This window comes from Cyprinodon tularosa, unplaced genomic scaffold, assembly GCF_016077235.1.
Source record: "Cyprinodon tularosa strain WSP-4 unplaced genomic scaffold, ASM1607723v1 ctg564, whole genome shotgun sequence".
NCBI lineage: Eukaryota > Metazoa > Chordata > Actinopteri > Cyprinodontiformes > Cyprinodontidae > Cyprinodon > Cyprinodon tularosa.
In genome coordinates, this window is record NW_024039301.1 from 219,334 (window position 1) to 247,332 (window position 27,999).

At 36.3% G+C, this 27,999-nt stretch overlaps 2 protein-coding genes across 2 annotated transcripts; one reads left to right on the forward strand and one right to left on the reverse strand.

Annotated features, from left to right (window-relative positions):
• The first annotated feature begins 5,489 nt into the window (after positions 1-5,489).
• mmadhca (metabolism of cobalamin associated Da) lies at positions 5,490-12,171 on the forward strand. Its single transcript, XM_038305777.1, has 8 exons — positions 5,490-5,575; positions 6,027-6,065; positions 7,308-7,446; positions 9,607-9,824; positions 9,996-10,101; positions 10,173-10,294; positions 10,375-10,461; positions 11,495-12,171. Exons 2-8 carry the CDS (start codon positions 6,054-6,056, stop codon positions 11,711-11,713), a joined length of 903 nt encoding a protein of 300 aa, XP_038161705.1. The 5' UTR covers positions 5,490-5,575; positions 6,027-6,053; the 3' UTR covers positions 11,714-12,171.
• Positions 12,172-14,493: 2,322 nt separating this feature from the next.
• LOC119796987 (ly6/PLAUR domain-containing protein 6-like) lies at positions 14,494-27,986 on the reverse strand. The gene is made up of 5 exons (XM_038305798.1): positions 27,904-27,986; positions 26,583-26,725; positions 14,961-15,059; positions 14,754-14,884; positions 14,494-14,676 (listed from the first exon to the last, which is right to left on the reverse strand). The coding sequence occupies exons 1-5, from the start codon at positions 27,972-27,974 to the stop codon at positions 14,494-14,496; spliced, it is 627 nt and encodes a 208-aa protein (XP_038161726.1). The 5' UTR covers positions 27,975-27,986.
• Positions 27,987-27,999: the final 13 nt, after the last annotated feature.

Here is a 27,999-nt window from a genome sequence, read left to right on the forward strand (position 1 = left end):
GTATCTGAACTAGAGTAAAAAGCTCCTATTTAGTATAAGTCCAGATTATTTGTTTCCAGAGGCTTAAACTAACTTTTAGTCTGAATAAGGCCCTGAAGCAAAGCCTGAAACCGAAGCTAAATTAAAGCTACCATTTTAAAAACAACTCTAGTTTCAAAACTGGCAAACCTGTATTATGTAAATGTTTTGTTTTTCCCGAATGTTGAAACCATTATTCATGCGTGGGAGATAAAATCCACAGTGCATGATTATGATTTTAACCGGAAGTGAAACTAGGAGGCTGTTTAGATATGTTCATACAAGCCTTTTTAAACCAACCTTTCTGGTTAGTTATCACAACAGTTAATATACGAGATGATATTTTAAATATTGCATCAAACCTTTTAACAGTGCGTCAGTTTAAAAAAATTTAAACTAGGATACAAAATAAGTCTAAGAGTTGAAAACAGGGCCTAGCAAAGTATTTATGCATAAATGCTTACAGCGATTTTGCACTAATAATAGATATATTGTTCTTTCCATGTTGGATGAGCAATTAAACAGCCTGAAATAGCAAAAAAATGCATCCAAAATTAACAGATCTGTAATTTAAGTCAAATTTGAAGCTTGAACACAGGTCAGTTGGCTGAATCTGGAGTCTATCAAAACTAAATCCTGACAATCTAACTCTAAAATGATAATTTTCTGAGGTACAAACTTGCCTATATGCAACAGATGAACAACGACGTTTTAATGGTTTCCATGGTAACAAAATACTCTTGATGCCAGTTACATTGTCAGACTCCCTCTTTTAATTAGTGCTTTTGATGAGCAAACAGTTAGATGACTAAGAATTCAGTTTATCCAAAAAATAATGATAATGGAGAAATGTTTAAAAGCTTTCATAGAACAATTCAAACCAGTTTTGTTCCGTCGGTAGATTGGAAGATAGACACTTTTAAATTCAAGCCATCTAAATGCACAAGAAAAAGTGTGATTGATTGACTTTGTTGATCTCACAGTGGAGAAATCTACTCATTACATCAGCTCAAATAGTCAAAAGGAGAAGAAGACGGTGCCAAGTAAGAAAAAGCATGGGAGATACACAGTATATACAGTGCGTCCACATATGACAGTTAGTTTTTTTTAGCAGGATTATTATACAGGGTTATTGCACAGAGTGTTCACATGCGTATATATATAGATGGACATTTATATATATATAGTTATCGCACTGGTTGTCAAATATAAAGAAATAGGTCATTGCATAATAATAGTATAATACTCTTTGTTTGACTTAAAAGAAAGGATTTGTGGATCACTAACTGTGTTATAAAGAAAGAAAAATAGGCCATTTATAGCTCTGAATTAGACACTAGCTTTACCGTCAGCAGCTACTGGGAGTGTACATCCTGGGATGAGTTTGGACCCGTATAGTTGCATGAATTTGAAAATCGTTTCAGCCTTCCAACCTTTTGTTCTCCACTGTGGGGAACAAATATCACAAATTTTCTCCAGTTGCAAATCAACTTTGCATTACTTTACTTTTCATCATTTTTGCATTACTGTTTTGTTTCTCATAATAAAGATTCATAGCAGTGTCAGTGTTTTGGACCAATGCGGGGGGAAAAAATCGATAGGCCCGCACACATCCATTATAGGACTTTTTAATTCCAGTCAGCCTGGGCTCTTGGACTGGGTGGTATGTGAGTAACATCACCACACAACACAGAGTAGAAGGGAAACAGACCATTAATAGCCTTCAGATTGTCATCGGTGGGGAGTGCTGTTAGCAGAGTGCTTGCGGTTCAAAATGTGTGAGATATGAGGCTGTTTTTTTCTGACAGAGGTTAAAATGGCAAAAGAAAATTGCTGATTCCGACCAAGATCCTGTACAGGCTGACAGGACGGCCATGAAAAAAAACAAAAAAAATAGACCTCAACTGACTCATAGCTTTGTCTGGAGGTCTTAAGGCGTTACAGCACTCAGGAATTCTTTGCACAAAGCCTGACGCCGCTGTCCAGGGAATAGGCCTTCGCAGAACCAATCAGAGCTTGATAGTAGGCTATTATTTTACACCAGACTCCTATTAGGTCCAGGCTGATATGAAAGAGTTCCTTAGCTGAACAAACAATGATTAAAAAGGTAATGCTTTTCAATTAGAATAGTTTTCATAATACATTTAAATGTTTTCCCATTCTTTTAACCTTTTTTTTTGTTTAAATAACAACCACAGCTTTGAGGGATTAGAGGATTAGATTGACTTTGGGGTTTGGTCTAAAACCTTTTGTCACATCAGACACTCCACACTTTTTTGGGGGGGACTGTTTTCACCATAATTTCCCCTTTGTTAAACTCCAAACTAAATCCACTCTTACAAGCTTTCCTTTCAACATCTAAATTAAAATCCCCTCCCTCAGCATGATGCTACCACCACCCTGTTTTATAGTTCAGATCAAGGTTTATATAATTTTGAACATTTGGTTTTATTTATCTTTGACTTCTGATTTTCAATTCTATTTTAGTTATTATTCATTGTTAGCATTTGTTAGTTTAGTGTTTTTTTTATTGCTTAGTTTCAGTTTTGGGTTCACTGATTTAAATTACAGTTGTCTTTTTTGTCATGCAACTAGCATACTGGGGGAAAGACTAAAAACAATTAATAAAAAAGGAGAAATAACAGCTAAACAACACAAATGACCAAACTGCTGTACCTGCATCTGCTTGTGTAATCCAGTACAGTAGAAATAAAAGTGCATTATGCATTATGATAAAGACACAAACACAAAGTAATCACATTATCTCTTAAAGGTCAGTTCATTTTAATTAGATTTGTAACCTGTTTTTAAAGTTTAAAGAGACATTACAGAGTTTTCTAATGATCTTCTGCTCGTTCTCGTTGCTCAGGCTCGTACAAGGTTTACTTTTTCCACCTTGCGTAGATTTACCATGGTGTCTGAGTTAAATATCCAGAAAATCCATCTTGAATATAACGCTTCGATGGTTTGCAAGGTTGGACCCATTTAACAAGGACCCACCTATCATCATGTCTGTTGAACAGTGCGGGAACTTCCGCAGCAACCCTTTTTACCTTGCAAGCAGCATGAATTTTTGCAAGATTTGTGAATTCACAATCTCCTGAAAATACATCTTGCCAGAAGCCAACAGATCCAATAGCCTTGATACCGAAATGTTTCAGACTTCAACCAGAGGTGGAAGGCTTAAGTAAAGCAAAAATTGGTTTCAGCTGGAATAACCTATTTCTTTTTTTTTAAAATTAGCAAAACGATGCAATTTATCAGTAAACTTCATGAAAGTAATCAAGCTGCTATTGCTGCTGTGATTGGCTAAAAGCTCAACATCAGAGGCAGGTACCCAATTAGCTTAAAGAGTTGTTCTTAATGTCCCTCCCTTTTACGAGATCTTTCTACAGGAGGCTTCCCAGATTGATAACATGCAGGATTCAAATTAAACTAGATGTATCTTTCTGGTTTGTCCCATGTTACCAGTGGCCTTTATTTTTTTAAGTAGAAAAACTGTCAGAATTGGGTTGAGGTTTGTGGACCTAAATGCAGAGGCAGGGAGGCAGAGGTGAGTTTTTGTAGATTTAATGTGTGGTAAACAAATAACTAAGGCAGGAATCCTAAAAAATAAAAAAATCCAACAAACCAGAAACCATGGGGACATCAGAGGAAAACAAAAAGGTAAAAAACAAAGAGGTAAGACGCTGTAAGACAGTGTACGTCAAAGTTTGAAGTGGAACCAGCATTGAAGAACTGCACAAAGAGTGTATTTATGGGAGACTGAACAAAGAGAGGACTAACGAGCAGATTGGGAGCAGGTATTAACAGAGCAGACAGGAAAGGGAAAATGGAGAACACAAGAGGGCAGCAGAGGGCAACAAATAAAAACCTGAAAACTGAAAAATAACCAGAAAACTGTGACACAAACAGGAAACTGGATTAGAGAGAGGGGGAAAACAAGCATCAAACTGAGATACTGAGGTGTCAGTCTACTTATCAAACGATGTTTAGGTCGTAAAGAGTCAAATAAATAAAGATATTTTTAAGTAAAATCTTAAAAAATGTCTCCAAAAGTTAGTTTTTATTTTTTCAGTTAAGAATTTTTTTCTATTTATTATCTCTTTTAATTCATTTCATTAGTTTTAGAACCTTGGTTTAAATTGAGGTAGCAGGGTGTTTTTACATGAAGGCTACAAAGTTAATTTTTTTGCTTCCATGTGTTCTTTACATCTTATGACCAACGGCAAACAGGGCTTCTCGTGGCTTTCTTTCAACATCAACTTCCTTCTTTCCATTCTTCTACAGAGCTAATATTTCTCGGTCCTCATGGTGCTGTTATCTAATACAGTTATCTAATACATAGATATACTGTAGGTAAGAGATAAAAGACAGTTTGCTGCTCAAATGCAACTTTTATCACTATTAGATAATACTCTGCTGCCATCTTGTGGCAAAATTCAAGGTTCACTAGCAGTTTGTCATCAGGTTGAAAACTTTTAGGCTGAATTCATACTTAACTTTCTAATTTGTTAGGATTGAATGATTTATGGTTTTTATTTATATAGTAATACATCATTTTCTCGTTGCAGGGAATATCGATTGGATTAATCTGTATTACAACAGATTAAGAAGCAGTTTTATCCCTAATGTAAAGCAGGATATTTTGGATAATATCAGAAAACAATAGAGAGACTTACATATGATTGATTAATTACATTTATGTAATTGAATTTTATTTTTTAAAGGGTTTGTTCCATTTAAATGGTAATTAGATTTTTATCCTTAAAAACATCAACGAAAAAGGAATTTATTTGACATTTGTTTTAAAATACAAAATGTTGAATACCAGCAGGGTTTTTTTTTTTGTTTGTTCAGGTTCTAAAGCAAATCAGTACCAAATTTAAACACTCCTAATATAAATTCATTTAAATAGCAAAACTAAACAATTAATTATACGCTCATTGTTGTCGCCTTTCCTTTTCAAGGGAATAGATCCAGTACATTAGAGGACTTTAGCCAGAAGTGCATATCCATCACTATAACTGTGTGTACAAGGAAAATCTTTGCAAATTGGAAATTTGCAGAAAAATATATAAATATACATCTTTTTAAATACAGCATCTAATTTTATCCCATCATAGTTAGCTCTATCTAAAACATCAGCCACTTTAAATAGATCACTACAAATTTTATCATTAAAATGATGTCCAGAGGCAATGAAAAACATAAATCAGGCACTTTTTGGAGACAAACCAAAACATCAATCTTAACTGTTTGATTTAATATTTGAAAGTAAAACATTTCAGGGTGTGGAAAAAATAGTTTTAAACATACTAATCATGGAAACTTCTGGAGGCGTTAATCAAATTGATCTTTTGGTCATAATTGGCCTGTAAACCACATTTTGGGCACCCATGGTGTGTACCACTCACAATATGGCGGAACCATTGACGTACGTGCAATTCACGCAATTCTATGACTTGTGTTTTGGTTACACAAACGCTAACTGCTTTTAGACCCTCGGTGGTTGCCGTCGATGTTTTGAGAAGGTAGTCGTCGGGGAAGTTGTAAGGTAAAAAAACAGCAAAAAACGTGTGTAATGCAAGCGTTTAGACACAGACTTCGTTTAAATTATGTTAGGCAAGATTGTTTGTATTTTCTGGGGCTTTTAACGTTGAAGTGGGCAAATGTCAAAACAAATTTCCTGTTAAATGGCTAACCGCTGCTAACAGCTACATAGCTAGCCGTGAGGGTTTTTAGCTACTTTTAGCATATTTTTAAGATGACCAATTTTTTGAAAGTTATAAGTACTTTTAATGTATTTTTAGATAATCTTTTTAGTTACTAGTGGCATTCCTTTGACTTTAAATTCCCTTATATCTGATGTACTCTTTGTTGTTGCATCATGCTTCGCTGATGTTGCTAGTTAGCTCTGTTAGCACGGTGAAGGTGATGTCAATCTCATCCCGTGGGATTGCTCCTAACTTATTTTTATAAATATATGTTTTTATTCTAACCAACAGGTTGTAAGGTGAAGGCGGTGCGTCATAATGTCAAGCAGTGTAAGTGACTTATTTTCACCTTGAATATCTGAATTTGGCTGTTTGTTATGCTAATATAAGAACACAATAAGCATTTCTAATCAAAAACATATTTTTCTAATTGCATGATAACGTATGTTATGTCCTCCACTTTAAACATACAGAGTTCCGAAATTTGGGGCTTTTTATTTTGCAAATGAAATCTTTAAGGATTTGGTGACTTAGACTTAGACAAACTTCATTGTCATTTTGTTTACACTGAGTGTCTACAAAACAAAATGAATTTGCTTACAACAGTGTAACTATCATTACTATTATAAAGTGCAACAATGATCAGCAAATAAACTGTATCGGAGAAAAAGGAAAACTGGTTTAATAAAATAATGGTGCAAAAGGACATTTATATGGTACAAGTATTAGGGCCAGGCTACAGAAATTTTTTTTCGTCGTAATATTATGAGAATAAAGTCAAAATATTATGATAATGATGTCGTAATATTATGAGGATAAAGTCCTGATATTATGAGGATAAAGTTATGTTATTACGAGCATAAAGTCGCAATATTAAGAGATTAAAGTTGCAATATTACGAGAAAAAAGTCGCAATTTTATGAGAATATATTCGCAATATTATGAGAATAAAGTCGCAATATTATGAGAATAAAGTCGCAATATTATGAGAATAAAGTCGCAATATTATGAGAATAAAGTCACAAATTATGAGAATAAAATCGCATTATTATGAGAATAAAGTCGTAATATGAGAATAAAGTCGCAATATCAAGAGAATAAAGTCGTAGTTTTACGAGAACAAAGTCGTGATATTGAGAGAATAAAGTCGATATTAAGAGAATAAAGTCGCAATATAACGAGAATAAAGTCGCAGTATAATGAGAATAAAGTCGCAATATTACGAGAATATAGTCGCAATATTACGAGAATATAGTCGCAATGTTACGAGAATATAGTCGCAATGTTACGAGAATAAAGTCGTAATATTACGAGATTAAAGTCGTAATATTATGAGAATAAAGTCTCAATATCGCAAAAATAAAGTCGCAATATTAAGAGACTAAATAACAATAACAAATATTTAGTCTCAAGCTTTAAAGCCAGAAAAAAATCCTTAAAATTTTAATCAAGCACAAAGGCAAAATTGAGCTTTTTTTATTTCTTAAACTGTAGAGCAGAGTTTGAGGTTAGAGAGAGTAGCATTTGTACTTTAGTTTTATGTTGCTAAATATGGGCCTTGTTCCGCTGCAGGTGCTGTGTGGTCGAAGGTTGGTCCTGTCTCCGACTGCTGGCCGACAAGCTTTAACTTCTCTCAGGGTTGGAAGAAGCAGAGCATTCTCAGCTGCCAGCCCTGATGAGCCGTACATCGCCGTGTCACCTGCCGACTCAGGTGAGACATGAATGCAAACAGTCAGTCAATAATTACATCTGAAGGGACCTTCAAGGGCCATAATTGTTCCTCTTTTGTTTGTTGACGCTTATGGAGCAATTGTATCCAACACAAAGGTATAGTGAAGGTTTTTCACAAATTTTTAAAAGACCTGCCCTCTCCACTTTTTAAAACAAAATGCACATGCACAAACCTGTACCTGCTTCCAAGAGGGAACGCCCATTAAATGAAAATGGGGACGAGCACATAGGACATAAACATATCACCAGAATAATTGACAATTAGGAGGACCACTTATTTTTGATGATCCAGCTGGAAAAAGAACATCCTCCACTATACCTTTAACTGATAATACTAAATCTAGTTTTTATTTATGATTGGAGTCAGTGTAATGCTTTAAATGGAGATCCCTTCTAATCAGCCTCATTCGGGCAAAAAGCAGAGGGCTTTGATCAAAACAGTTTGTAACGCGGATCACATTGAAAAAGCAAAAAAGGAAAACCCTGTAAAAAAGTGTAAGCCCACAGCATGATGTTCTCAGGTTTCCCGGAGGATATGTCAGTTTGTTGGTCATACTTAGTGATCCGAGTTTTGGCCCAGCACTTGAAGTCTGTTTTTTTTTTGAGAAGTTTCTTTACTGTCATGTGGTTTATATAAAATACTTTTTTTCAGATACCTTAAAGCAGTTCATCCCCTTATAGCTTTAGCTAAAAGGTTTTATTGTGATGCTGTTTTATATCATAACACGTTTTATATCCCCTGTGCAAATGGAGTCAAATATGCTGTCAGAGACAGACTGGATTCTACTCTGGAACACGATGTTTTCATTCAATTCAATGCAGTTTATTTCTATAGCGCCAATTCACAACACACGTCATCTCAAGGCACTTTACAGTTCAACCAGATCATACAGTCAAATTGATTCAAAGTTTTCTATCTAAGGAAAACCAGTTGATTGCATTGACTCATTGACTCAAATGCAATCCCTCACATTAAGTATGCTAGCGACAGTGGAGAGGAAAAACTCCCTTTTAACAGGAAGAAACCTCCAGCAGAACCGGGCTCTGTGTGAGCGACCATCTGCTGACCCCTTGCTCACACTGGCTCCGGTGCGGTTACCGAGCCGACGGAGACCGCAACTCCCGCACACCCCCTCTCACACCGCCCTTTTGACTACGGTGCGGTGCGGCCTTGCGGCTCCGGCAACAGGTCCGGAGATTTAACTCGCGAGAACAGAAGTTCGCTTGAGTTCACGTAACTTCACGCGATAACACGGCCCAAATAAGGATATTTGCGAGAGCTTGTTGCGGAGCGCTCCGGCACGCCGCAAGGATAGCTTTCTTGCGGAATTTTCTACAGCGCCGGAGTGTCTCAGTAACCACAGCCGGACAGCTCAGCAGCCGGTGAGAGAGGTTTACGTCTTTTTAATGACTTGGAATCACTGCGGCGCTGCACCCACCGCACCGCAACGGTAAGACCGGAGTCGGTGTGAGCCGGGGGTGAGGCCGACTGGGGTTCAAGGAAACAGAAGATACAAAAAAGCAGCTGTAAAAGGCGGCCCCGTCCAGGAAACACACGGCCAGGCAGACGAGCTCCGAGCAGAGGACGAAGAGAGCACATTCAGGCAGCCACGGCCGGAAAAACAGGACTACACTGGAAAACAGGCCAATCTCCAACATCTATAAGCAAAGGTGTGCAGCAGCACAGCTGATATTTCTCTCCAGGATGGAGTCACTGCCAAACAGGAACAGAGGAGGGGAAGCTACTATGAGAAAAAGCAGAGGGAGCAGAACGTTAGAGATTGAACTAACAGATTCTACAGAGTGGGAGAATAGAGATAGAATGAAGAAAAAGGGGTCCCTATGTCCTCCAGCAGTCTAAGCCTATAGCAGCATAACTATAGAGATAGCTCAGGATAACCTGAGTCACTCTAACTATAAGATTTATCAAAAAGGAAAGTTTTAAGCCTAGCCTTAAAAGTAAACAGGGTGTCTGCCGCATGGACTAAAACTGGTAGTTCGTTCCACAGGAGAGGAGCCTGATGACTAAAAGATCTGCCTCCCATTCTACTTTTAGAAATTCTAGGAACCACTAGTAAACCTGCAGATTGAGAGCGAATTTAGGCTCAATAAACCTTAATTTGTGATTCTGTGTCTACAGGTCCCAGGACTGTGTGGCCAGATGAGAACATGGGACCGTTCGGACCTCAGGACCAGCGCTTCCAGTTGCCGGGTAACGCAGGGTTTGACTGCCACCTTGAGGGAATGGGAAATCAAAAGAAGGCTCCGGTTAACAGGACGGTGCCTGACGTACTGGCGACTCCAAACAGCACAGAGAGACATCACTTCATACTGGCCCAGTTTGTCAACGAGTTCCATGTAAACGCTTGAATAAAATTCAGTTAAATTTTATTTATTTTTTAATATACTGTTAAATATGCTACTTTGCATGAAGTCTGATTTTAATATATGCATTTATAAAAAGCATAGTTTTAAAATATTGTAGTTTAGTTTTCTTTTCTTCACCGATAACGTTTTTTTGATCAACAGGGGAAATTAGGGCCTTTATCCACAAGAGTTCACAAAGCTGAGCAATACTTTAACCAGACAGACACAGATTGTTCTATCAGTTCCTGCCCTGAGCTGTTAAGGAAAGGTAAGAGAACGTTAAGGCGCTTCCTCGTTTACAGCTTCACTTGCCTTTAATAACCAAAGTATCCGTCTCAGAACTGGAGCTGATGTTCCCCTCGGCGCCCACGGCCTCCATCACAGTCGTGACTGTAACACAGAGGACCAATCAGAGGGACGAGGCGTCAGCAGAGCCGGACAAAGACCAGCTGCTTCATAAGGTGAGCCTGCATCTCGCCTATTGTTTGCTTTATGGGGTATAAAGCAGCAGCTGTAACCCGTTTATATGGCCTTGCTGCAGTTTGTGAGCGGAGCTAAGGAGATGTGTTTCGCCCTGTGGACGGCAGGATACTGGGCCGACTTTATTAACCCGGCAACAGGAGAGGCTGTAAGTGCTTTTCCTTTTTTTTTTTATTGCACTTATGTCAGCACATACAACCTATAATAGTCGAGTGAAACAAAGTAGTGCAGGTCATTTCTAGCAGATGTTCCAACTGAATATTAAACGCACAAGTTAAAATTAGCAGCACCTGTTTCAATGTTTAATTACCAATTGTAAGAGAATATGCTCAAAGGGGATTGTCAGGAAAGAGATGGCTGTTTGGGAACACTTACCTTTGTGTCCTCCTACTGTCACACTGCAGTCCTGCCCTTTGAAATCTGTTGGTTTTCAGGATGTTTTGACACTCCTCCATGCTGTATGAATCCCCTGGCAGACTTGGCCAAAACATGCTTTTTGCACGCGACCAGTTTTGATGAATTAATAATCGTCTCTCGTCATCCACGCCTCCCACTGAACACGTAGTGTCACTTTAAAGCACAAGTCACACTGAAATCAAGTGGATGCAGTTGCTTCTTTTTAGCACTAAATCGTACAGCACTACTTTGCCTGGCGGACAGACATGTAAGCAACATACCACTCTTTTCCATGGATACTTTGTCTGATCACATGCCTTCCGCCAGGAAAAGTAGTGCCGTACAACAGCAGAACAAACCAAAAACAAATCCTCTTACTAGCCGTATCGGACAATGAGGAAGCAGGGGTTTAAAGCTTGTAAAAAAAAAGTTGTGGCTTATTGTCCAAAGATTACGGTACATATAAGTTTTATTATTCATCTGTTGTTTTATGTTCATTATTAAGTTTCTCCCTTTATTTATTCATACGTCTCCTTAATATCAATTTGCTTATTTAAAGCCTGATCCTTCATTAAACTTAAATAAATAGCCACAGTAATTTTATTTTAAACTTTTGTGCTTCCAATAAAAAAAGAAATATATATATATATATATAGGGAAATGTATTCTCTAAAAACATCAGTTTTTTTCCTTCAGATCTAAATCTAGATATTATAAATCTGCAAAAAGGAAATTGAAATCTGTCTCTTTGAGATCTGTAACGATATAAATTGGTTCTCCTGCAGTTCTTTGCGTCTCCCTCAAGTGTGGCGGCGCTGAGTCCAGAGGAGCAGCTCAGACATCTGGGTTTCCACATCGAAGTGTCGGGCTCCTGCACTGTCATTCGCCACATCCTCAGGGGGACGCCTTTATTCGTTGGGACCGTTTTCACCAACGCACCTACTAACAGTGCTGCTATTACCAGACTCCAAGGACTATCAAACGCATTCGATGATGAAGAATAGGCTTATTTTTTAATGTTTTACACCAGAAAATCTGCACAGAATGCCTCAAATTGTTGTCAGAGATGTTTGATTTTGCTAGTTTGTGTTAAAACCTTGTCTGACTGGAACATGTACTGTAAGGACATCCCTGTGCTAATAGGACCCCCCCTCACAAATCTGTTTTGTCCTTCACTACATCCAGGGTGATTCACACTCAGCAAAGCATCAACTTTGCAATATTTTCAGCCTGTAGAAAGTGTTAATATTTTAAGAGATTAATATTTGTATTTATGAAATAATCTTTTCCAGGTGATTATAAATTGCAGAAACAGTAAAAGGTTTAAAACCACCAGAAAGTTTTGGCTGGAACAATATCAGGTCATAAAGACATTTTACAACAACGTGGACTACTGTTGCTTCTAGCAAACACAACTTCTATTGACGTACCACACTGCAAATAAAATGGGTTCTCTTCAGGATGCAGTCACCTTGTGTTTGTTTTTTGTGATCCAAAGATGTATTACTCAACAAAAAGGGGAAATTAAAATTTAACCCTCCCGATTTTGTAAGTTTAGTTTCCTAACTAAGATACAGGAGTTAGATATAGTTTTGATGGATTTGAAATATTTGATTCCCACTCAGCCCAAAGCATAATGCTTCCATCTATGTGCCTGACTATGGAAAGTACGGTTTCTGCAGGGGCGTAAAAAGTATTAACCTATGGAGGACCAACTGTGCCATATCTAAAAATAAATACAGAAATAAATAAATGCGCAATAAATAAATAATCATACAATTAATTGCCACCAAAAATACAATAAACAAATAAATGTACGTAGAAATTAAATTATACAGTGAGACATAAATGTATATAACTTTTAATTAGCTTCTTTATTTATTTGCCTTTGTAATATTTACCTTATTTATTTTTTTGTCCTTTATAATCTTCAACTTTATTTTTTAATTACTTATATTTTTAAGTATTTATTATAATATTTTTGTCTGTTTTATTCTTCCTTTGTATTTTTTTTTACCCTAGTTATTTCTTCGCCGCTATTTATTTCTGCCTGCCCTTTTACATTTCTGTCTCATGCAAATGAGGAGGGGGCGTGTCCTAGAGAGTCAACTTCTGCTTATTGGTTGGTTATCATTCTACTGCATCGGTCGAATCTACAGAAGGAAAGGAGAGTCTGAAGTTATTAGAACGCGAGTAGGGATTCGTGTCCTCGCCTTTTGCAAATGCTACAAAAAAATCGCCATCATAGCCAACGGTCCTATGCTGAGAGAGGGCTGCTGTAGACGGGCTGCGGTTAGACCTGGCTGCCATTAGCTTCCGAGCTCCGCTGGTTGCCGCGGACCTCTCAAGTTCGGAACATTTTCTTTTAAATTACGCATTAAATCGGTGAATGGGCCATATGGTGATGCTTAAAAGTACAATGTTCTCGCCTCAAATGATCTTAAAACGTACTTTTATTGAACAACAGCAACAGAAAAGAGAACATTTAACTTAGTACTCTGAGCTCTGAGTTAAGAAGATGGGCCGCCAAGCCAACCAATGAGCAGAAGTTGACTATCTAGGACACGCCCCCTCCTCATGTGCATAATGAGGCAGAAATAAATAGCGTTGAAGAAATAACTAAGGTAAAAAAAATACAAAGGAAGAATAAAACAGACAAAAATATTATAACATGCACATAAATAAATACTTAAAAATATAGGTAATTAAAAAATAAAGTTGAAGATTATAAAAGACAAAAAAATAAATAGGTTAAATATTACAAAGGCAAATAAAGAAGCTAATTAAGAGTTATATACATTTATGTCTCACTGTATATTTTTATTTCTACTGTATTTTTGGTGGCAATTAATTGTATGCTTATTTATTTATAGAGCATTTATTTATTTCTGTATTTATTTTTAAATATGGCACAGTTGGTCCTCCATATTAATCAGGTCATCTCAGTTTTAATCATGAAAAAATTCTTAAATATGTTTAAAGTTTTCATCTTAAAATAAACTTATTTGAAAGATCTTCAATTGTTTCAAGTTATGCCTGAAATGTAGCTTCTTTTTGAACTGCATGACATTTGGGAAGTCCTACAAACCTGCTGGAGAATTCTGTTTATCTGTGTTTAAAAGTAATTAAAATGAGAGGGAACCTTGTTAAATACTGACTATTATTGAGATTATCAAATTGGTCAATAAATGAGAGATTAGAAATGTGGTCTAAATGAAGCATTATACATCATGTAACTGAAGACGTTCCTAAATTGCTCTAAAATTAGAGCTAAACTAGTTGGTTTTTTATTTTCCCAAGAACTTAGACACAAACTGAACTCCTTGCCCTGCTCTTATGTTGCTTTTCAAAGGTACCAAAATCGGTAAAAGTTTCGCCCCATTACAGCCAAATACCTCAATGTATGTCATTGGGATTTCATATTATTAACCGAAAATAGTAAACAAGTGAAAATCCTGATTTAAATAAACTTTTCTTGGATTTTCTGTCAAATGTGGCAAGCATGTGTGTTTGGCCCCCTTTAGTTTAATACCAATGAAATTAACCTCCAACCTGATCACACCAGTTTAAGTTAAGTTTGGAAAGAAAACAAATCTTTAAAAAAGGAAGCTCTCTGTGCATCATAAAATCCAAACATATTGCCTTTAAAGGTAAATTTTTACTTTATAAATTGAGCTAAACTTCCCCTGACAGCTTGGTAAAATGCCATACAAAAAACATTTACAGTTAAGTGTTACAGTTTTAAATAACAAAAAGAGTAAAAACTGAGTCTGATAAACTTGAATTATTTGACTCTTAAACATGTCCAGCAGCTGCTGATGATGACGAGGGGGAAGAAATGCAGCACAGCAGGAAGCAGCCTGCCACCCGAGCTGCCCAGAGGAGTGGGGAAGGAGAACATTGCGCTGCTGTCATTCCTGGGTACCAGCACATTGCAGATGTTACCCTCGCAGCACGACGTGCACACCTGTCAGAGGAGAGGGGATCATCTGCAAAGCTGAAAAAACGTAGAAAAGGCATCTAAATCAATCTTTCCGCACGTACCTGGAAGCCATTATGGGTGATGTTGATGCAGCCAGTGAAGCGGCAATTCTCTAAGGTGGAGCAACGCTTGGTCACAGAAACGCTGTCTCCATGGTTATCCATCATGTGGAGCGTGTAGCAGTAGCCGGTATCTGAAGGGAAACTCCTCTGATTAGTAATCTGATCAGCAGAAACGCATGATTTAAAAGAAAAAAAGTAAACCTTTACCTTTTGGACAGTAAACATCTGGGGCCCAGCGGTTGCACTCGTAGTTATCTGCAGCGTCTTGACATGTAAAACACTTGAAGCCGCCGGGGTGAGGAGTGGCTAAGGGGATGCAGACATAACTGAATCATGTTTACATGACTTTTCAGCTCATTTTAGCATGAATATTAGGTAAAAAAACATCCGGTACACATAGAATATTTTGCCTGCTCATACATATTTTCTTGCGAATGTTATGCATTTCTGTTTTAGTTTTAAAATTTACAATGCATGAATGGATTTTCTTTTGAACGGTTATCAGTTATGACCATCAGCGGTTCTAGACAGGGGCCAAAAGGGGCCAGTACCCCTGTAGATCATGTCCTGGCCCTTGTACTGAAGAAATAATACTTAAAAGAATTTCTAATGATGATATACGCTGGAACATAGTTACTGATATTTCATTTTTTTTTCTTTAAAAATTATGTTTTACTAATTATTTAAAAACAATAAGGTGATAGCTTCATTGGTATTAAGATACTGTAGGTTCCCAGTTTTCATCTGCTAAATGCTTTTCTTTTTTTCAAAACAAAAAAAAAAATACTCAGCTGAATTTATCAGTTTTTCTTGAGTTCTAATTCAGATTTTTTGGAAAATATGTCATTTTTACTTACCGTAAATTAAGTGAAAAAATATGTAAAATCCCTAAATTATGAATGTATATTGACCTAATAAGAAATAGAATTTTTATTAAACCTAACTGAATAGAAATTTCACTCCATGCAGCTAGAATCCCAGGTTTCATCTGCTAAATGGTTGTTTTTTTTTTCAAAATAAATTTAAAAATTTATACAGCTGAATTTATCAGTTTTTCTTGAGTTCTAATTCAGATTTTATAGAAAACGGAAATTTTAACTTAAATTTAGTAAAAAATATGTACAATTCTTAAATTATGAATGTATATTGACCTCATAAGTAATAGAATTTTCCTTAAACCTACCTGAATAGAAATTTCCCTTCATGCAGCTCTCTTAATATATTTGAAACCCTTGCCCTGTTTTTTATTTCATGCTTTTCTGTGCCCCCATGAAAACACCCTGGCTCCCTGGTACATTTAGTCTAGAACCGCCACTGGTTATGACATTTGAACTCTTCATGTCGCATTAGAACCACAACTTTTAAATAATTTTATTGCCTTATGCGACAGACAAAAACAGCTAGTGCTTAACAAGAACTAAATAAATGATGGTTTTCTAAATAAAACCTCTAACAATAAAATACAAACCACACACCCTGTTTACCAATAATGAGACCTTTGAGGATTATTGGTTATGCTGGATTTCACTTGGGTGTTTCATAGAAAAACTAACTGACACATAATGCAAGCCACATTTTTGTGTTTTGATTAACATAAACAGCTTGAAACCATTTCATATACCCACTACTCTGTTTTGTTTTATGGCATAAAATCACAATAAAATGTATGAATTTGTATTTCAGACTGAAAGGTTCAGGTAATAAAGGCATTGCTGTAAAGTCAGAGTTTTTATAGAGAGTTCACCTCCTAGTCTGTTTGGTGCCTGGAGTTTTGTTCTGTTTACAGATGTGAACTTTACGCAACAATTTTATCCTTGTATTTGCCTGGCCATGTTAAACTCCCCCTTTTCACCTACAAATTTAACAAATGACTTAGCGGTTAACAAAGAAGAACAGAAACCGTGCTGCAAAATGCTCTACCACCAACTGTTTATAATCCAATTATTATTTACTAAAAACTGTTTGGTCACAGAGTGGCCTTGTCGGGTTGGGAAGATTGGAACAAGATGCTGGAAAACAGAAACACTGCCAGACGTACTTTCTGCAGCAAATGCAAAGCAACAGAATTAATTAACAGAATGATGATGCACTGATTTATTTGCATTTTTGTCTGGAGGAGCCTAAATGTTTAGTGTAACAATATTTTCGTCAGTGTTGTAAGAACTGGATGTGTAACACCTTCTGGAACAGGAAAAAGACTACATTAAACAAAGCTGAAAATATTGTATCACATTAATTGGTTAAAAGAAGGAAAAGCCTTGCTAAAAATTTGAAAACAAATTTGCTTTACATTTGCTTTGTTGTGGGGATATGGTATGCATACCACCTGTTCTGCACTTAGCTTTGTAACTCTTTACATTTAATTTAATACTATGTATGAGGTTAAAAATATAAGATTAAAAAAAAGGTATGACACTGACTCTTCACAGGTATTTGACACAACCTCATTGATATAAACAACCCTGAAATGTTCTCTCAAATATATTAGCTTCCCTTCTCAAGTGGCATCCATTATTCAGATTTATCAGGAAAAGTCATCACCATGCCTTCTAAATCTCTGAATAAAGAAATAGAGATAATATAAACACAGAGAAAAGGCGGTAGATCTGCATTATTAGCCGACACCATGGCCCTACTTGAAGGATGCAGACGAGCGATGTCCTTCATGGTAAAGTCCCGACCCTGTGCAATTTTCATCCAATCAGAAACTGATAACAGCACCAGAATCCAGGCCATGCCTGGCCAGGCCTCCATCATGTGTCTGCATCAACACTGCTGCCGTTGAAAGGCTTTGAAAGAAAGAAACGTGTATGTTATAATCACGCACACAAGTTCAATGGATCACAGTTAAATTTGGCCTGGTTGATGACTTTATTTTGACACAGTTGGAATAACAAAGTTTTTATAGGAGACACTTAAAGATATAGTAGAGGATGTTTGCAAATTGTTGAAAATTTCCGCCCTCTCCACTTTAAAAAAAAATGCACATGCACAACCCTGTACCCACTCCAGAGAGGGAACTCGTATTAAAGTCGTGCAAGAGCGTGCACAAGGAGAAATGGGCTTGTGCACGCTCTTGAATGGTTTTAAAGCTACAGTGTGTAATAATTACAGGGATATACAGTCAGAAATGTAATATATTATACATAACTATGTTATTTATCATCATCTACGAGCTCAGCCTCTTAACCTTAATATTTGCGTTGCCTTAGAATTCGTTATTTTATAATTACATAGGAGCGGGTCTCGCAGCCATGGAGGCAGACATCTTTGCGCTACGGCAGCGCAGAGCCAACAAACTAGCGATTGCGAGATCGCCAAAACGTCACAACGATGTAGAAAAAATAACGGGTATATTTATTATCTTAAGTCTACATGAAATCTATACCCTACACAGACTAATGAAATACTATCTGTAAAATTATCTATGTAAACAAACCTCATCACTTGAGAAGGTAGGGGATGCGGACGTCGTGGAAGACATTTTGTCCCGTAACGCTCGCCGTACTGTTGGGGGGGAGAAGCGGTGGGGGGGAGATGTTCATGTTGCTGCAGTCTGCAGTCTGACCGCTAGATGTCGCTAAAAGTTACACACTGTAGCTTTAATACGAGTGGATTAAAAGTTGCTGTTTGCATCGCTCATACAAACTTACTTTCCAAAAGAAGATTTGCAATTTCTCCACTATGTCAGACTCACCATCTGTAAGTGAAAATGGTGACGAGCACATAGGACGTCCTTACGTAAACAAATAACCAGAATGATTGACAAATAGGAGGACCAATTATTTTGATGATCCACCCAGAAAAAGAAAATACTGCACTATATCTTTAAGCGAAGAAGAAAAAACGGGACACATTTATTTGAGCCTAGCGCTTGGTTTAGCTTCTTGGCTATTTCTATCTAATCCAATTGGTTTTTAAAATTAAGCAAAAACATAGGATACCAAATAGATGCTTTAATTTCAATTTAAAAAGCTATTTCTACTGCTGGTATGTAACATTATTATACTAATATGGATGTTATATTAACATTTTTTTTTTTTTTACTTTGATACAGTAAAAAAGACAGTATCAGAACTGAGAAGGCAGTAATTGAAATGTCCACTTAGCACTGATTGAGCATATGCTTTAAAGATTTATGCATGTACTTGGATAATCTTAGCAAATAAACACAAAATAATGATAAAATAAAAGTAAATTTTTATTTTCCACAATGAAATCTAAAGTATTGGTCTCTACTTACATATAGAGATACAGAGTAATCCCCAACAAATGAACACTAAGAGATGTCAGCCACTGAATTAAACACCACCTGACCTGGTTTTACCCCCTTTTACTCAGTTAGAGCAGCTCTGAGATCAGATCGCTCTGACTTCTCTTTGTACTTTATCCCCAGGCACTGTGCCAGGCTGTGGGCTTATAAATGCTTGTTTTCTTTGCATTAAACATGCTCCAGTAAAACTGATCCATGCTATGGTCGGAACTAGAGCTCACATTAATTCTTATCTCTTTAAACGTAATCTGTATGTTACCAAGCTGCAAAGATAATTTAATAACATCATAAAGCTTCTAAGGCTCCACAATTATAAAAGGCAACATAACTGGATCAGAACTAAAGAAAAAAATTAAGTCAGGTTTATTTTTGTAAGTTTGTCATAGATACTTAAAATAGGGGAATCAAACACTTATTTTAGTGCAGTTTGCTGAAGGATATTTTAACTTAAATAAACCTGCTTTCAACCAAATTACGCTCTTTGACAAGAACATACTGTCATGGTTGTGCTCTATATGGATTTCTGTTTGAGTTAATTTTCAAGTTTTCAGTTCCGCTTTGATTTATGTTATTCTCTCTTTTCTTGTTCATTGTTTTTTTTTTCTTCAATATTTTTGTTATATTTAAAGTCGTAGGGAAATCATATTTAAATGTCAAATCATTCTGCCTTAAACATGTATATAAATGTACCCTTTATCAGACTATATTGGCCGAAAAGTTATGAAAAAATGTCTATAGAAAAAAAAAACTTTTTTCCGTTATCTTATGCAGGCCAGTTAATTATACATCAGCCTGTACACCTAAATTCGGCCAATCATACATCAACAGTCATCTGTCAATAGATTGTTTTGGTCATAGCATCTTGATTCATATGTCACAGCTAATATACGCAATGGTTCAAATAAGAATCTTCGCTGAGTAGTGGTGAACGTTACAGGTGTATAGTTGGAGAGCAAATTGTTGACTGTTTCTCAGTTCACTAGAACGCGAGTACGGACTCGTGTCTTCGCCAAGTTTGTTCTTGAGAAGAACACAGGAAAATGTGGACTGGGGAAGAACGGGAGTACGCAGCATAAATATGGGTGAATTTGGAACGGAAACGTACTCGTGACATCACCACACGCTAGGCTCGTCTGGAGCTGCATTTCACCTCCTGTTATTAATAGTCTCTAAATAATAATAAATTCTGACTTTTTTCATTTAGTGGGGGAATAATAATTAACAAAGTCAGATAAACACAAATGAATATTTTGCCAAATAAAGCAAAAATATCACCATCATAGCCAGTGGTACTTCACACACGGCTATGCCGAGAGAGGGCCGCTGCAGACGGGCTGCAGTTACCCTCGGAAGTCCGCTGGTTGCCACGGTCACCTCAACATCGGAACTTTTTTTTAAATTACACATTAAATCGGTAAATAGACCATAAAGTGATGCTTAAAAGTATAATATTCTCACCTCAAATGATCTTAAAACGTACTTTTATTGAACAACAGTAACAAAAGATAGAACATTTAACTTAATACTCTGAGCTCTGAGAGCGCTCCATTGAAAGGAGACGGAGGAGACTCATCCTCGACCTCCGACACTAAACTCTCTTCCTCTTGCATATTTCTGCTGTCCATAGAGTTCCTTGACGGTGTCGTTGCTAAGTCACCAATTTAGTGCCACTTGGTCCCAATGGAATTTCCCATTGGGAACCTACTAGCACTAAGTTGCTAACTGGTTAGCAACGATGTTTCCGAGAAACCGGCCACAATCAAACTTGCTTGCGAACCTTCCGCCACAACAATTCCGCCCTCTTGATAAAAGATCAATTAAATTAGCTTTATTCACTCGTGTAAAGTCGTGCACCACCCGGGAGGATTTGGAACTGAAATGTTTGGAACAGCCGTTTCCCTTCCACTTTAATCAGTGTTTTTTTTTTTTTAGTTACTGTCTGTTGCCCCCTTGTGCTAGCCTCCTTTCCTTTAGCCCCTTCTAGTTACTTCTGTCTACACTTGCTCCCTATCAGCTAATTAGTCCTCCCTTTGTTTCTGTCTCCTATGTATTCACCTTCTGTTCAGTTACAATTTGCTGGTTTCTGGTTGTTACATGGCTCCATGTGTGTTTTCCCTTGACCTCTCCTGGGTTTTAGTTTCCTGTATTTTGGTTCTTGGATTTTTTTTTCTGTTGCATTTTTTCATTAAATCAGCAAAACTCATCTCTACATTTGGGTCCTCAACCAACCCGACACATACTAAAAGAAAAACACACATAGAGAATAAAACTAAACTGATGAAAGATGTTTAAATGCAAGCTAATATTCACATGCAATTTCAACCCGCTTCAAAACATAACTGGAAAAGGTTTTAAACTATGAGCCACAGGATGTTTTTATTTCTGTGCATTACTTTTCATGTAAAGTTCATTTTTTGGGTTAGTTGGATATGGTAGTGTTATATTAACTAATACATTACATAATCTTGTTTGCATTTAAAATGTTTACCTATTGTTGAAACAGAAACCAGAAAGATTGTTTTAAGTTATAATTTAGAAAAAAACTTAATATAAATTTTTTCGTCTAATCCTTAATGTTTGTTTAATCATCTAAGGGTTTTTCTCAAACCTTAAGGCACAAAACTGTTTTACAGAAAGAGACTGACTTGATCTCAAAATTTAAAACTGAATTCCAAAATACACTTAAAGATGTTTTCATAACTGAAAAAAATCAAAGATATCACAATCAACCATTACTTGCCTTAAATGATTTTAATGTCCTTGTCTTAACTAATCTGAATGGTCAGCAATTATTCACCATAATTTTATTATATTGTACAATAAATATTCCTGAAAATTAACATTTCAACATATGTCCATTAGATTATAGCACCCTTAAAAAACTAAACAACAAAAAGAAAAATGTTTAATTACATAGCACCAATTTATCAGTAATTAAAGAGTTCAAAAACATTTAATTGCTTCTCTTTTATGGATCTGAGACCATAATATCACACTCTCCTATAAAAATGTGTTTTTCCACATGTTAAAAATTAATAAACATGCAGACAAAAAGATCTGGTGCCTAAATCTATTGTTCCTTTACCGTTACCCCCTCTCTTACAGAGCTTCTGCTCTGGAAGCCAGGATTAATTAAATGATTATTTGAAAGGCCTCAGAGGTCTATTAATCTAAGTGCTTCCATTCATTCATCTAGCTTCTCCTGCCACAATGTTGCTGTAGAGCTCGAGATGAGATGTTTTACTACTGAAAGGACAACTTGATTAAGTCCCCCCTTTTTGAGCGCCTTGGTTGGTGTCCGGCTTTCCTTGTAGGGAAATCTTGTTTAAGTTGGAACAGAACAGAAGAGCAGAAGCACGGTACAATAGATTTCATTACGGCCAGAGAGGGATGAAGAAAAGGGTTTTATAGCAAGCAAGATTTAGTCAAAACCAGCGCCGTAATTAAAGGTATAGTGGAGGATTTTCATGAATTTCTGGATGGACCAGCCCTCTCCACTATAAAAAAAAAACCAAAACACATGCACAACCTTGTATCTGCTCCTGAGAGGGAACGCCTATTAATGTAAAGAGAGCGTGCATGAGCCCATTTCTCCTCTGTTTAAAAGTTGCTGTTTGCATCAGTCATACAAGCTTTTCCATCATTTTTTTCCACCATATCAGACTCACCATCTTAAACTGAATATGGGGACGAGTATGTATGACAGACTTAGGTAAACAAATAACCAGAATTATTGACAATTAAGAGGACCACTTATTTTGACGATCCACCCAGAAAAAGAAAATACTCCACTATACCTTTAAGCCATACCATACCAACTTTATTTATGAAGCACTTTATGCACCGGACAGGACCAAAGTGCTGTACACAATCATAAAATCCAATAAAATTATAAAATAGAAAAAAAAAACGAGTGTAAAATACATATTAGTATACAAAAAGAATAAAACAAAGTAAAACCTCTCAAATTGTGCCAAAAGCCAAGGAAAAAAGATAAGTCTTAAGAAGGGACTTAAAAACAGCAAGGGAAAACGTCTGTCTTATGCTCAGAGGCAGATCATTCCACAGCTTAGGAGCTGCCACAGAAAAAGCACGGTCTCCTCTGAGCTTGCATTTTGTCTTTGGGACCCTCAGAAGCAACTGATCAGCTGACCTAAGGGAACGGGAGGGTGTGTAAGAATGCAACAGCTCAGACAGATAAGAAGGAGCAAGGCCATTAAGAGTTTTAAAAACAAATAAAAGAATTTTTAAATCAATCCTAAAATGTACTGGCAGCCAGTGTAAGGAAGCTAAAACAGGGGAAATGTGGTCGAATTTCCGTGTACCTGTTAAAAGACGTGCAGCAGCATTTTGAACCCTCTGAAGTTGAGAAATATACAAATCACTGACCCCTGTATAAAGTGAGTTACAGTAATCCAGCCGTGTGGTCACAAAAGCATGGATCACTGTTTCAAAATGTTGTTTAGATAGAATGGGTTTTACTTTGGCTAGCTGCCTTAAGTGGAAAAAGCTGGACTTTATAACGGCTCTGATGTGCGCTTCCGTTTTAAGACCAGCATCCATCTTAACCCCTAAATTAGTAATAACCGGCTTAACGTACTGAGCCCAGGAGCCAAGACGGAATCAGCAGTGGATTTGCCAAAGATCATTACCTCCGTCTTGTCTTCATTGAGTTTTAAAAAATGTAGGGCCACCCAGGCCTTCACATCTTCAAGACATAAAAACAGAGACCGAAGAGAGATGGAATTTAGTTGGTATAACTTTAAGCGAAAAAACGGGGCTTGTTTAAACACATTTATTTGAGCCTAACGCTTGCTTTAGCTTCTCGGCTATTTCCATCTAATCCAATTGGTTTTTAAAATTAAGGAAAAACATATGATACCAAATAGATGCTTTAATTTCAATTTAAAAAGCTATATTTACTGCTGGTGTGTAACATTATTATACTAACATGGATGTTATTTTAACGTTTGTTATTTTAATTTTTTTATACACATATTTGAGCAAAAATACAGGACAAATACTACCTTTAATAGTTTTCAATACTATTACATTTTTATTGTTCCATTTCCAATTGGCTCCATGTCCTCCACTATACCTTTAAGGTGCGACAATAGCTGAATGAGTAGCTATATTAACAAAGAAGCCAGCATGTTGTAACATAGATTCTACAATCTATCCCAAAATATAAATCAGGTAATAGTTTTAAAGTATGTATTATTTTACGTCAATGATGCACAAATAACAGGCGGACAACAGTTGGTGCAGAAAGAGGGACCTGCAAATACTCTTTCCTTCCTCCAAACTAGAACCCAGTAAAAAACACAATGACAGTCTTGATGTTTAATTATCTCCACATGTCAAAGGAGGGATTTTGTGTTTTAAAAGATAATTACCAGATTCCCACCCTACTGAAAGTGTAGATACCAGGTGACATTGGTTAATTCCATAGAAAGTAAACAGTTGAATCATAGTTTAATGTGTAGTTAGTGGTTGCTCCATTTAAAGGAGTGGGACCCTAACGTTTCCCCTATTGTTTTCCTGCTTCACTGATCCAGTACAGCCAATCCCACTAACATGCTTAACCTTCAAAGCTGACACAGACTCGCGTGTCAAAAGTGAGTGAACAAATCCCTTAGATGAAGCCTAACTGCGCCACATTGGTCGTTGGTGTCAGAAGTAAACTCGGCATAACATGCGACCACCAGGACCGACTTTGATGCTCGGCAGCTTTGCTCTGCAGACCAGACACACATGGCACAGGCTTAACTCCGGTCACACTAATCTTTTGTTTTCGTTTTGATCTCATCCCACCATTACTACATTACAAAAGGGAAACAATATATAATATGCAGTATGCTAGCTAATTATCTGCCCCTCTGTATGCAAAAAATCCTAATATGAGTTTTTCTTCTTAGGCTTCATCATGTGGGGAATATTTAGTCATTTCATGACCAGACTATTTATTGGATCCCCATTAGGTTCTGTTTATGAGGCATTTTATTTGCCCCCACAGCAAACCACAGCATGAATCATATCCTGCCAACGCCGGATCAGTAAAACTGTAAGGTAACCTCAGCTGAAGAGTTATTGGGATGGAAACAAAGGATCCTGGTGGAGTCTGGCTGTAACACATGCTGAGCATGTCTGTCGTTACGTGGGATAGTTTCCCTGCTAGAAGATCAAACTCTGCACAAGTATTGGATGCTTTTGCTCTTTCTAAAAGGTTTTCTTCCAGAACTGCCCTTAATTTAGCCATATATATCCAAGATCCTTCCCTATCCCATTCTTAGTACGGCGTCCCACAGCATGCCGTTAACGCCGCCATACATTATGATGGGTATGATGAGTTAGGTTTGTTTAACTGATAAGAACAGATTATAAAGTTAATATTCTGGGGGATGACCATGTCTTAGCAGCACCATTTATATTAGTTTATGTTAATTATCTGGTTAGACTGCACAGACAAGACTTAAATGATTAAGCAGTTGAAGTCTGAAGGTTTTTTTTTTCATCTTTATGTGAATAAATACACATGCATTTGACCTTTTAGGAGTTGAATTAGTAGAATGCAGTTCAACATGTATCATTTAGCCAGAAATTTTATATAAGGCCAAAAGCGGACAGGTGCTAGAACCTCAGGGTCAATCTACACTGTTCCAACAGGAAAATTAATGAGCAAAACATCCATATTTTCTAAATAAAGACTAACTATACTTTCCTACAGCCTTTGCTAACAAATATATGCATATATTTAAACATCTGTAATTTCTAGATAAAAAAGGTATAGTGGATAAAACTCAGTTTTGAGATCTGGAGCATAAATCAGTCATCGTCGTCATGAATTACCTACTTTATCAATAAACATTCTACATAAAATTGATATTTACAAGCACTAATATCTACATAAATTAATTATTTGATACATTTTTTTATTGTTATTTATCTTTGATTTAACTGAAGACTCCTAGATGACTTGCAGAGACACATAATTCTCTCTTTACCCCATATAACACAAAATCTAGCTCTGAAAAGAGCAGGAAGTCTGTATTTATCATCTCTGATGTTTATTGATGTGTATAATTATCTATCTAGCTCCGCCCCTGCATTTAGCCTCATCTTCACAATAAAGCTCTGTTTTGTGTTGTTCTATCAAATAAAATAACTTGCTGAAACCTCTGGTTGTAAATAGATAGAGAAAAGTGTGACATTTTCCAGGGTAAGTGTGTTTTTGGTTGGTTTAAATCAAAGTTAACCTTAAACAGAGTCATGAATTTTCATACATTTGCCAAAAAACAAAAAACAAAGCTGAAGCGAAAATTGCCACAAATTAAAAAAAAAAAAAATCACAGCTTGCGTTTTTCATAAGGATTTGACTCTTAATTAACAGAATTCTTTAACACTTTAACTGCAATGTTTAGAATGTCAGCAGCGCGCGCTCCAAATAAACGCGCGTTAATAACCGCAGATTGCGCAAAACTTAGCGGAAAAAAATCACCTCAGCGTTTTTAACGGTTCAGGACAGCAACAGGAAAAGATTTAAGGATGAAACCTACCAAATCCAGTTCCTTTAAGGACCAACAGGAGACTCATCTGGGAGGAGATGAAGGAGGGAAAATGCTGCTCCGTGTGGATGTTGGAGACTTTAGGGAAGGAAAGGCGCTGCGTCACAGACGCGTCAAACATTATTAACTCCCCTCTGCAAGAAAGAAGCGATGCTTTGTATTTTTTTGATATATATTTAATTAATTAGAGGAAAATATGGGTTTGCAATGATTTTTATCTGCTTTTAACTGCGCATGTTAAATGTATGCATAATGACAGTCACCTATAGGGCTTCACTCATTTACTATTTATGTCAACTTTATGAAGAAAAAATACAACATAATGAATTTTTTCCCCTCTAAATGGCTAAGAACATGAAAATGTTATAAGAAATTAAACAAAATGCTTATTTTTTTCCCCAACAATATTTCATTTATTAAAAATAACTCATGAATATCTATAAATATGATTAAAAAATGAGAATGTATAAAGTATGACACAAAGTATTTTGATATATTTTATGTTTGACAGTCACTAAATGACAGTTAGTATACCAATTTAATAAATAATACCAAAAAAAATAAAGATTTAGAATTAGAGAAATTCTGTCATTTTTGTATTAAAAACTAAATTTCTCAAAAGTGAAATCAACATTACCATTTATAAAGTGCAGCAATGATCAAGAATGTAGACATTTTAGGAGAAAAAGTCATGGTGCATTGATATGGAAAGGTGCAAAATAAATATGGAGCAAAATGCAGTAGAACATTGACTGGCGTTCTATTTAAAGGGATTATGAGAAAAATATTGATAACTCTTTATGTTATTTAAGTATCCTGTCAAAAGCTGCAAAAATTCAGCTATTTTTTTCTGTTTTGATGTCCCAAGTTTAAGACAAAGTATTATGTTACTTGTTTACTTTGTTTTTGATTGATTAATATCTCTTTTAACTTCTGAAACCATAATTTTAGACTTAAACTTAGACAGATTTTATTTTGTCATTTTGTACACACTAGTGGATACAAAAAAATCCATTAAGTAAAGCTCTATAGACTTTTTCATTTTTTTAAAGTGCAGCATTGATAAAGGTAAGCAGCAGTGATCAAAACAATAATTAAAAAAAAACTATGATTTAATGGAAAGTAAAATAACATTTTCCTCAGATTTGCTCTATCCCTCCTAAACAAACATTCTTTTGTTTTTTGGGGGGTTTTTTTTTACATCAGAAAGGTCTGGGATCTGGAAACGCATAAAAAAAATGTTTCAGACAAATGTAGCTCTGTTTCATACAGACATGCATTATCTGTTAAAGCAAATTAGAAGAAGACCCACCCTGAGCTAGTTTTTGATTCACATTCCTGGGGTGAAAGACTTGCAGCCAAGCCGTCATGTCCAGCTCCCATCAGATAAATGCGAAGGAGTGCATGT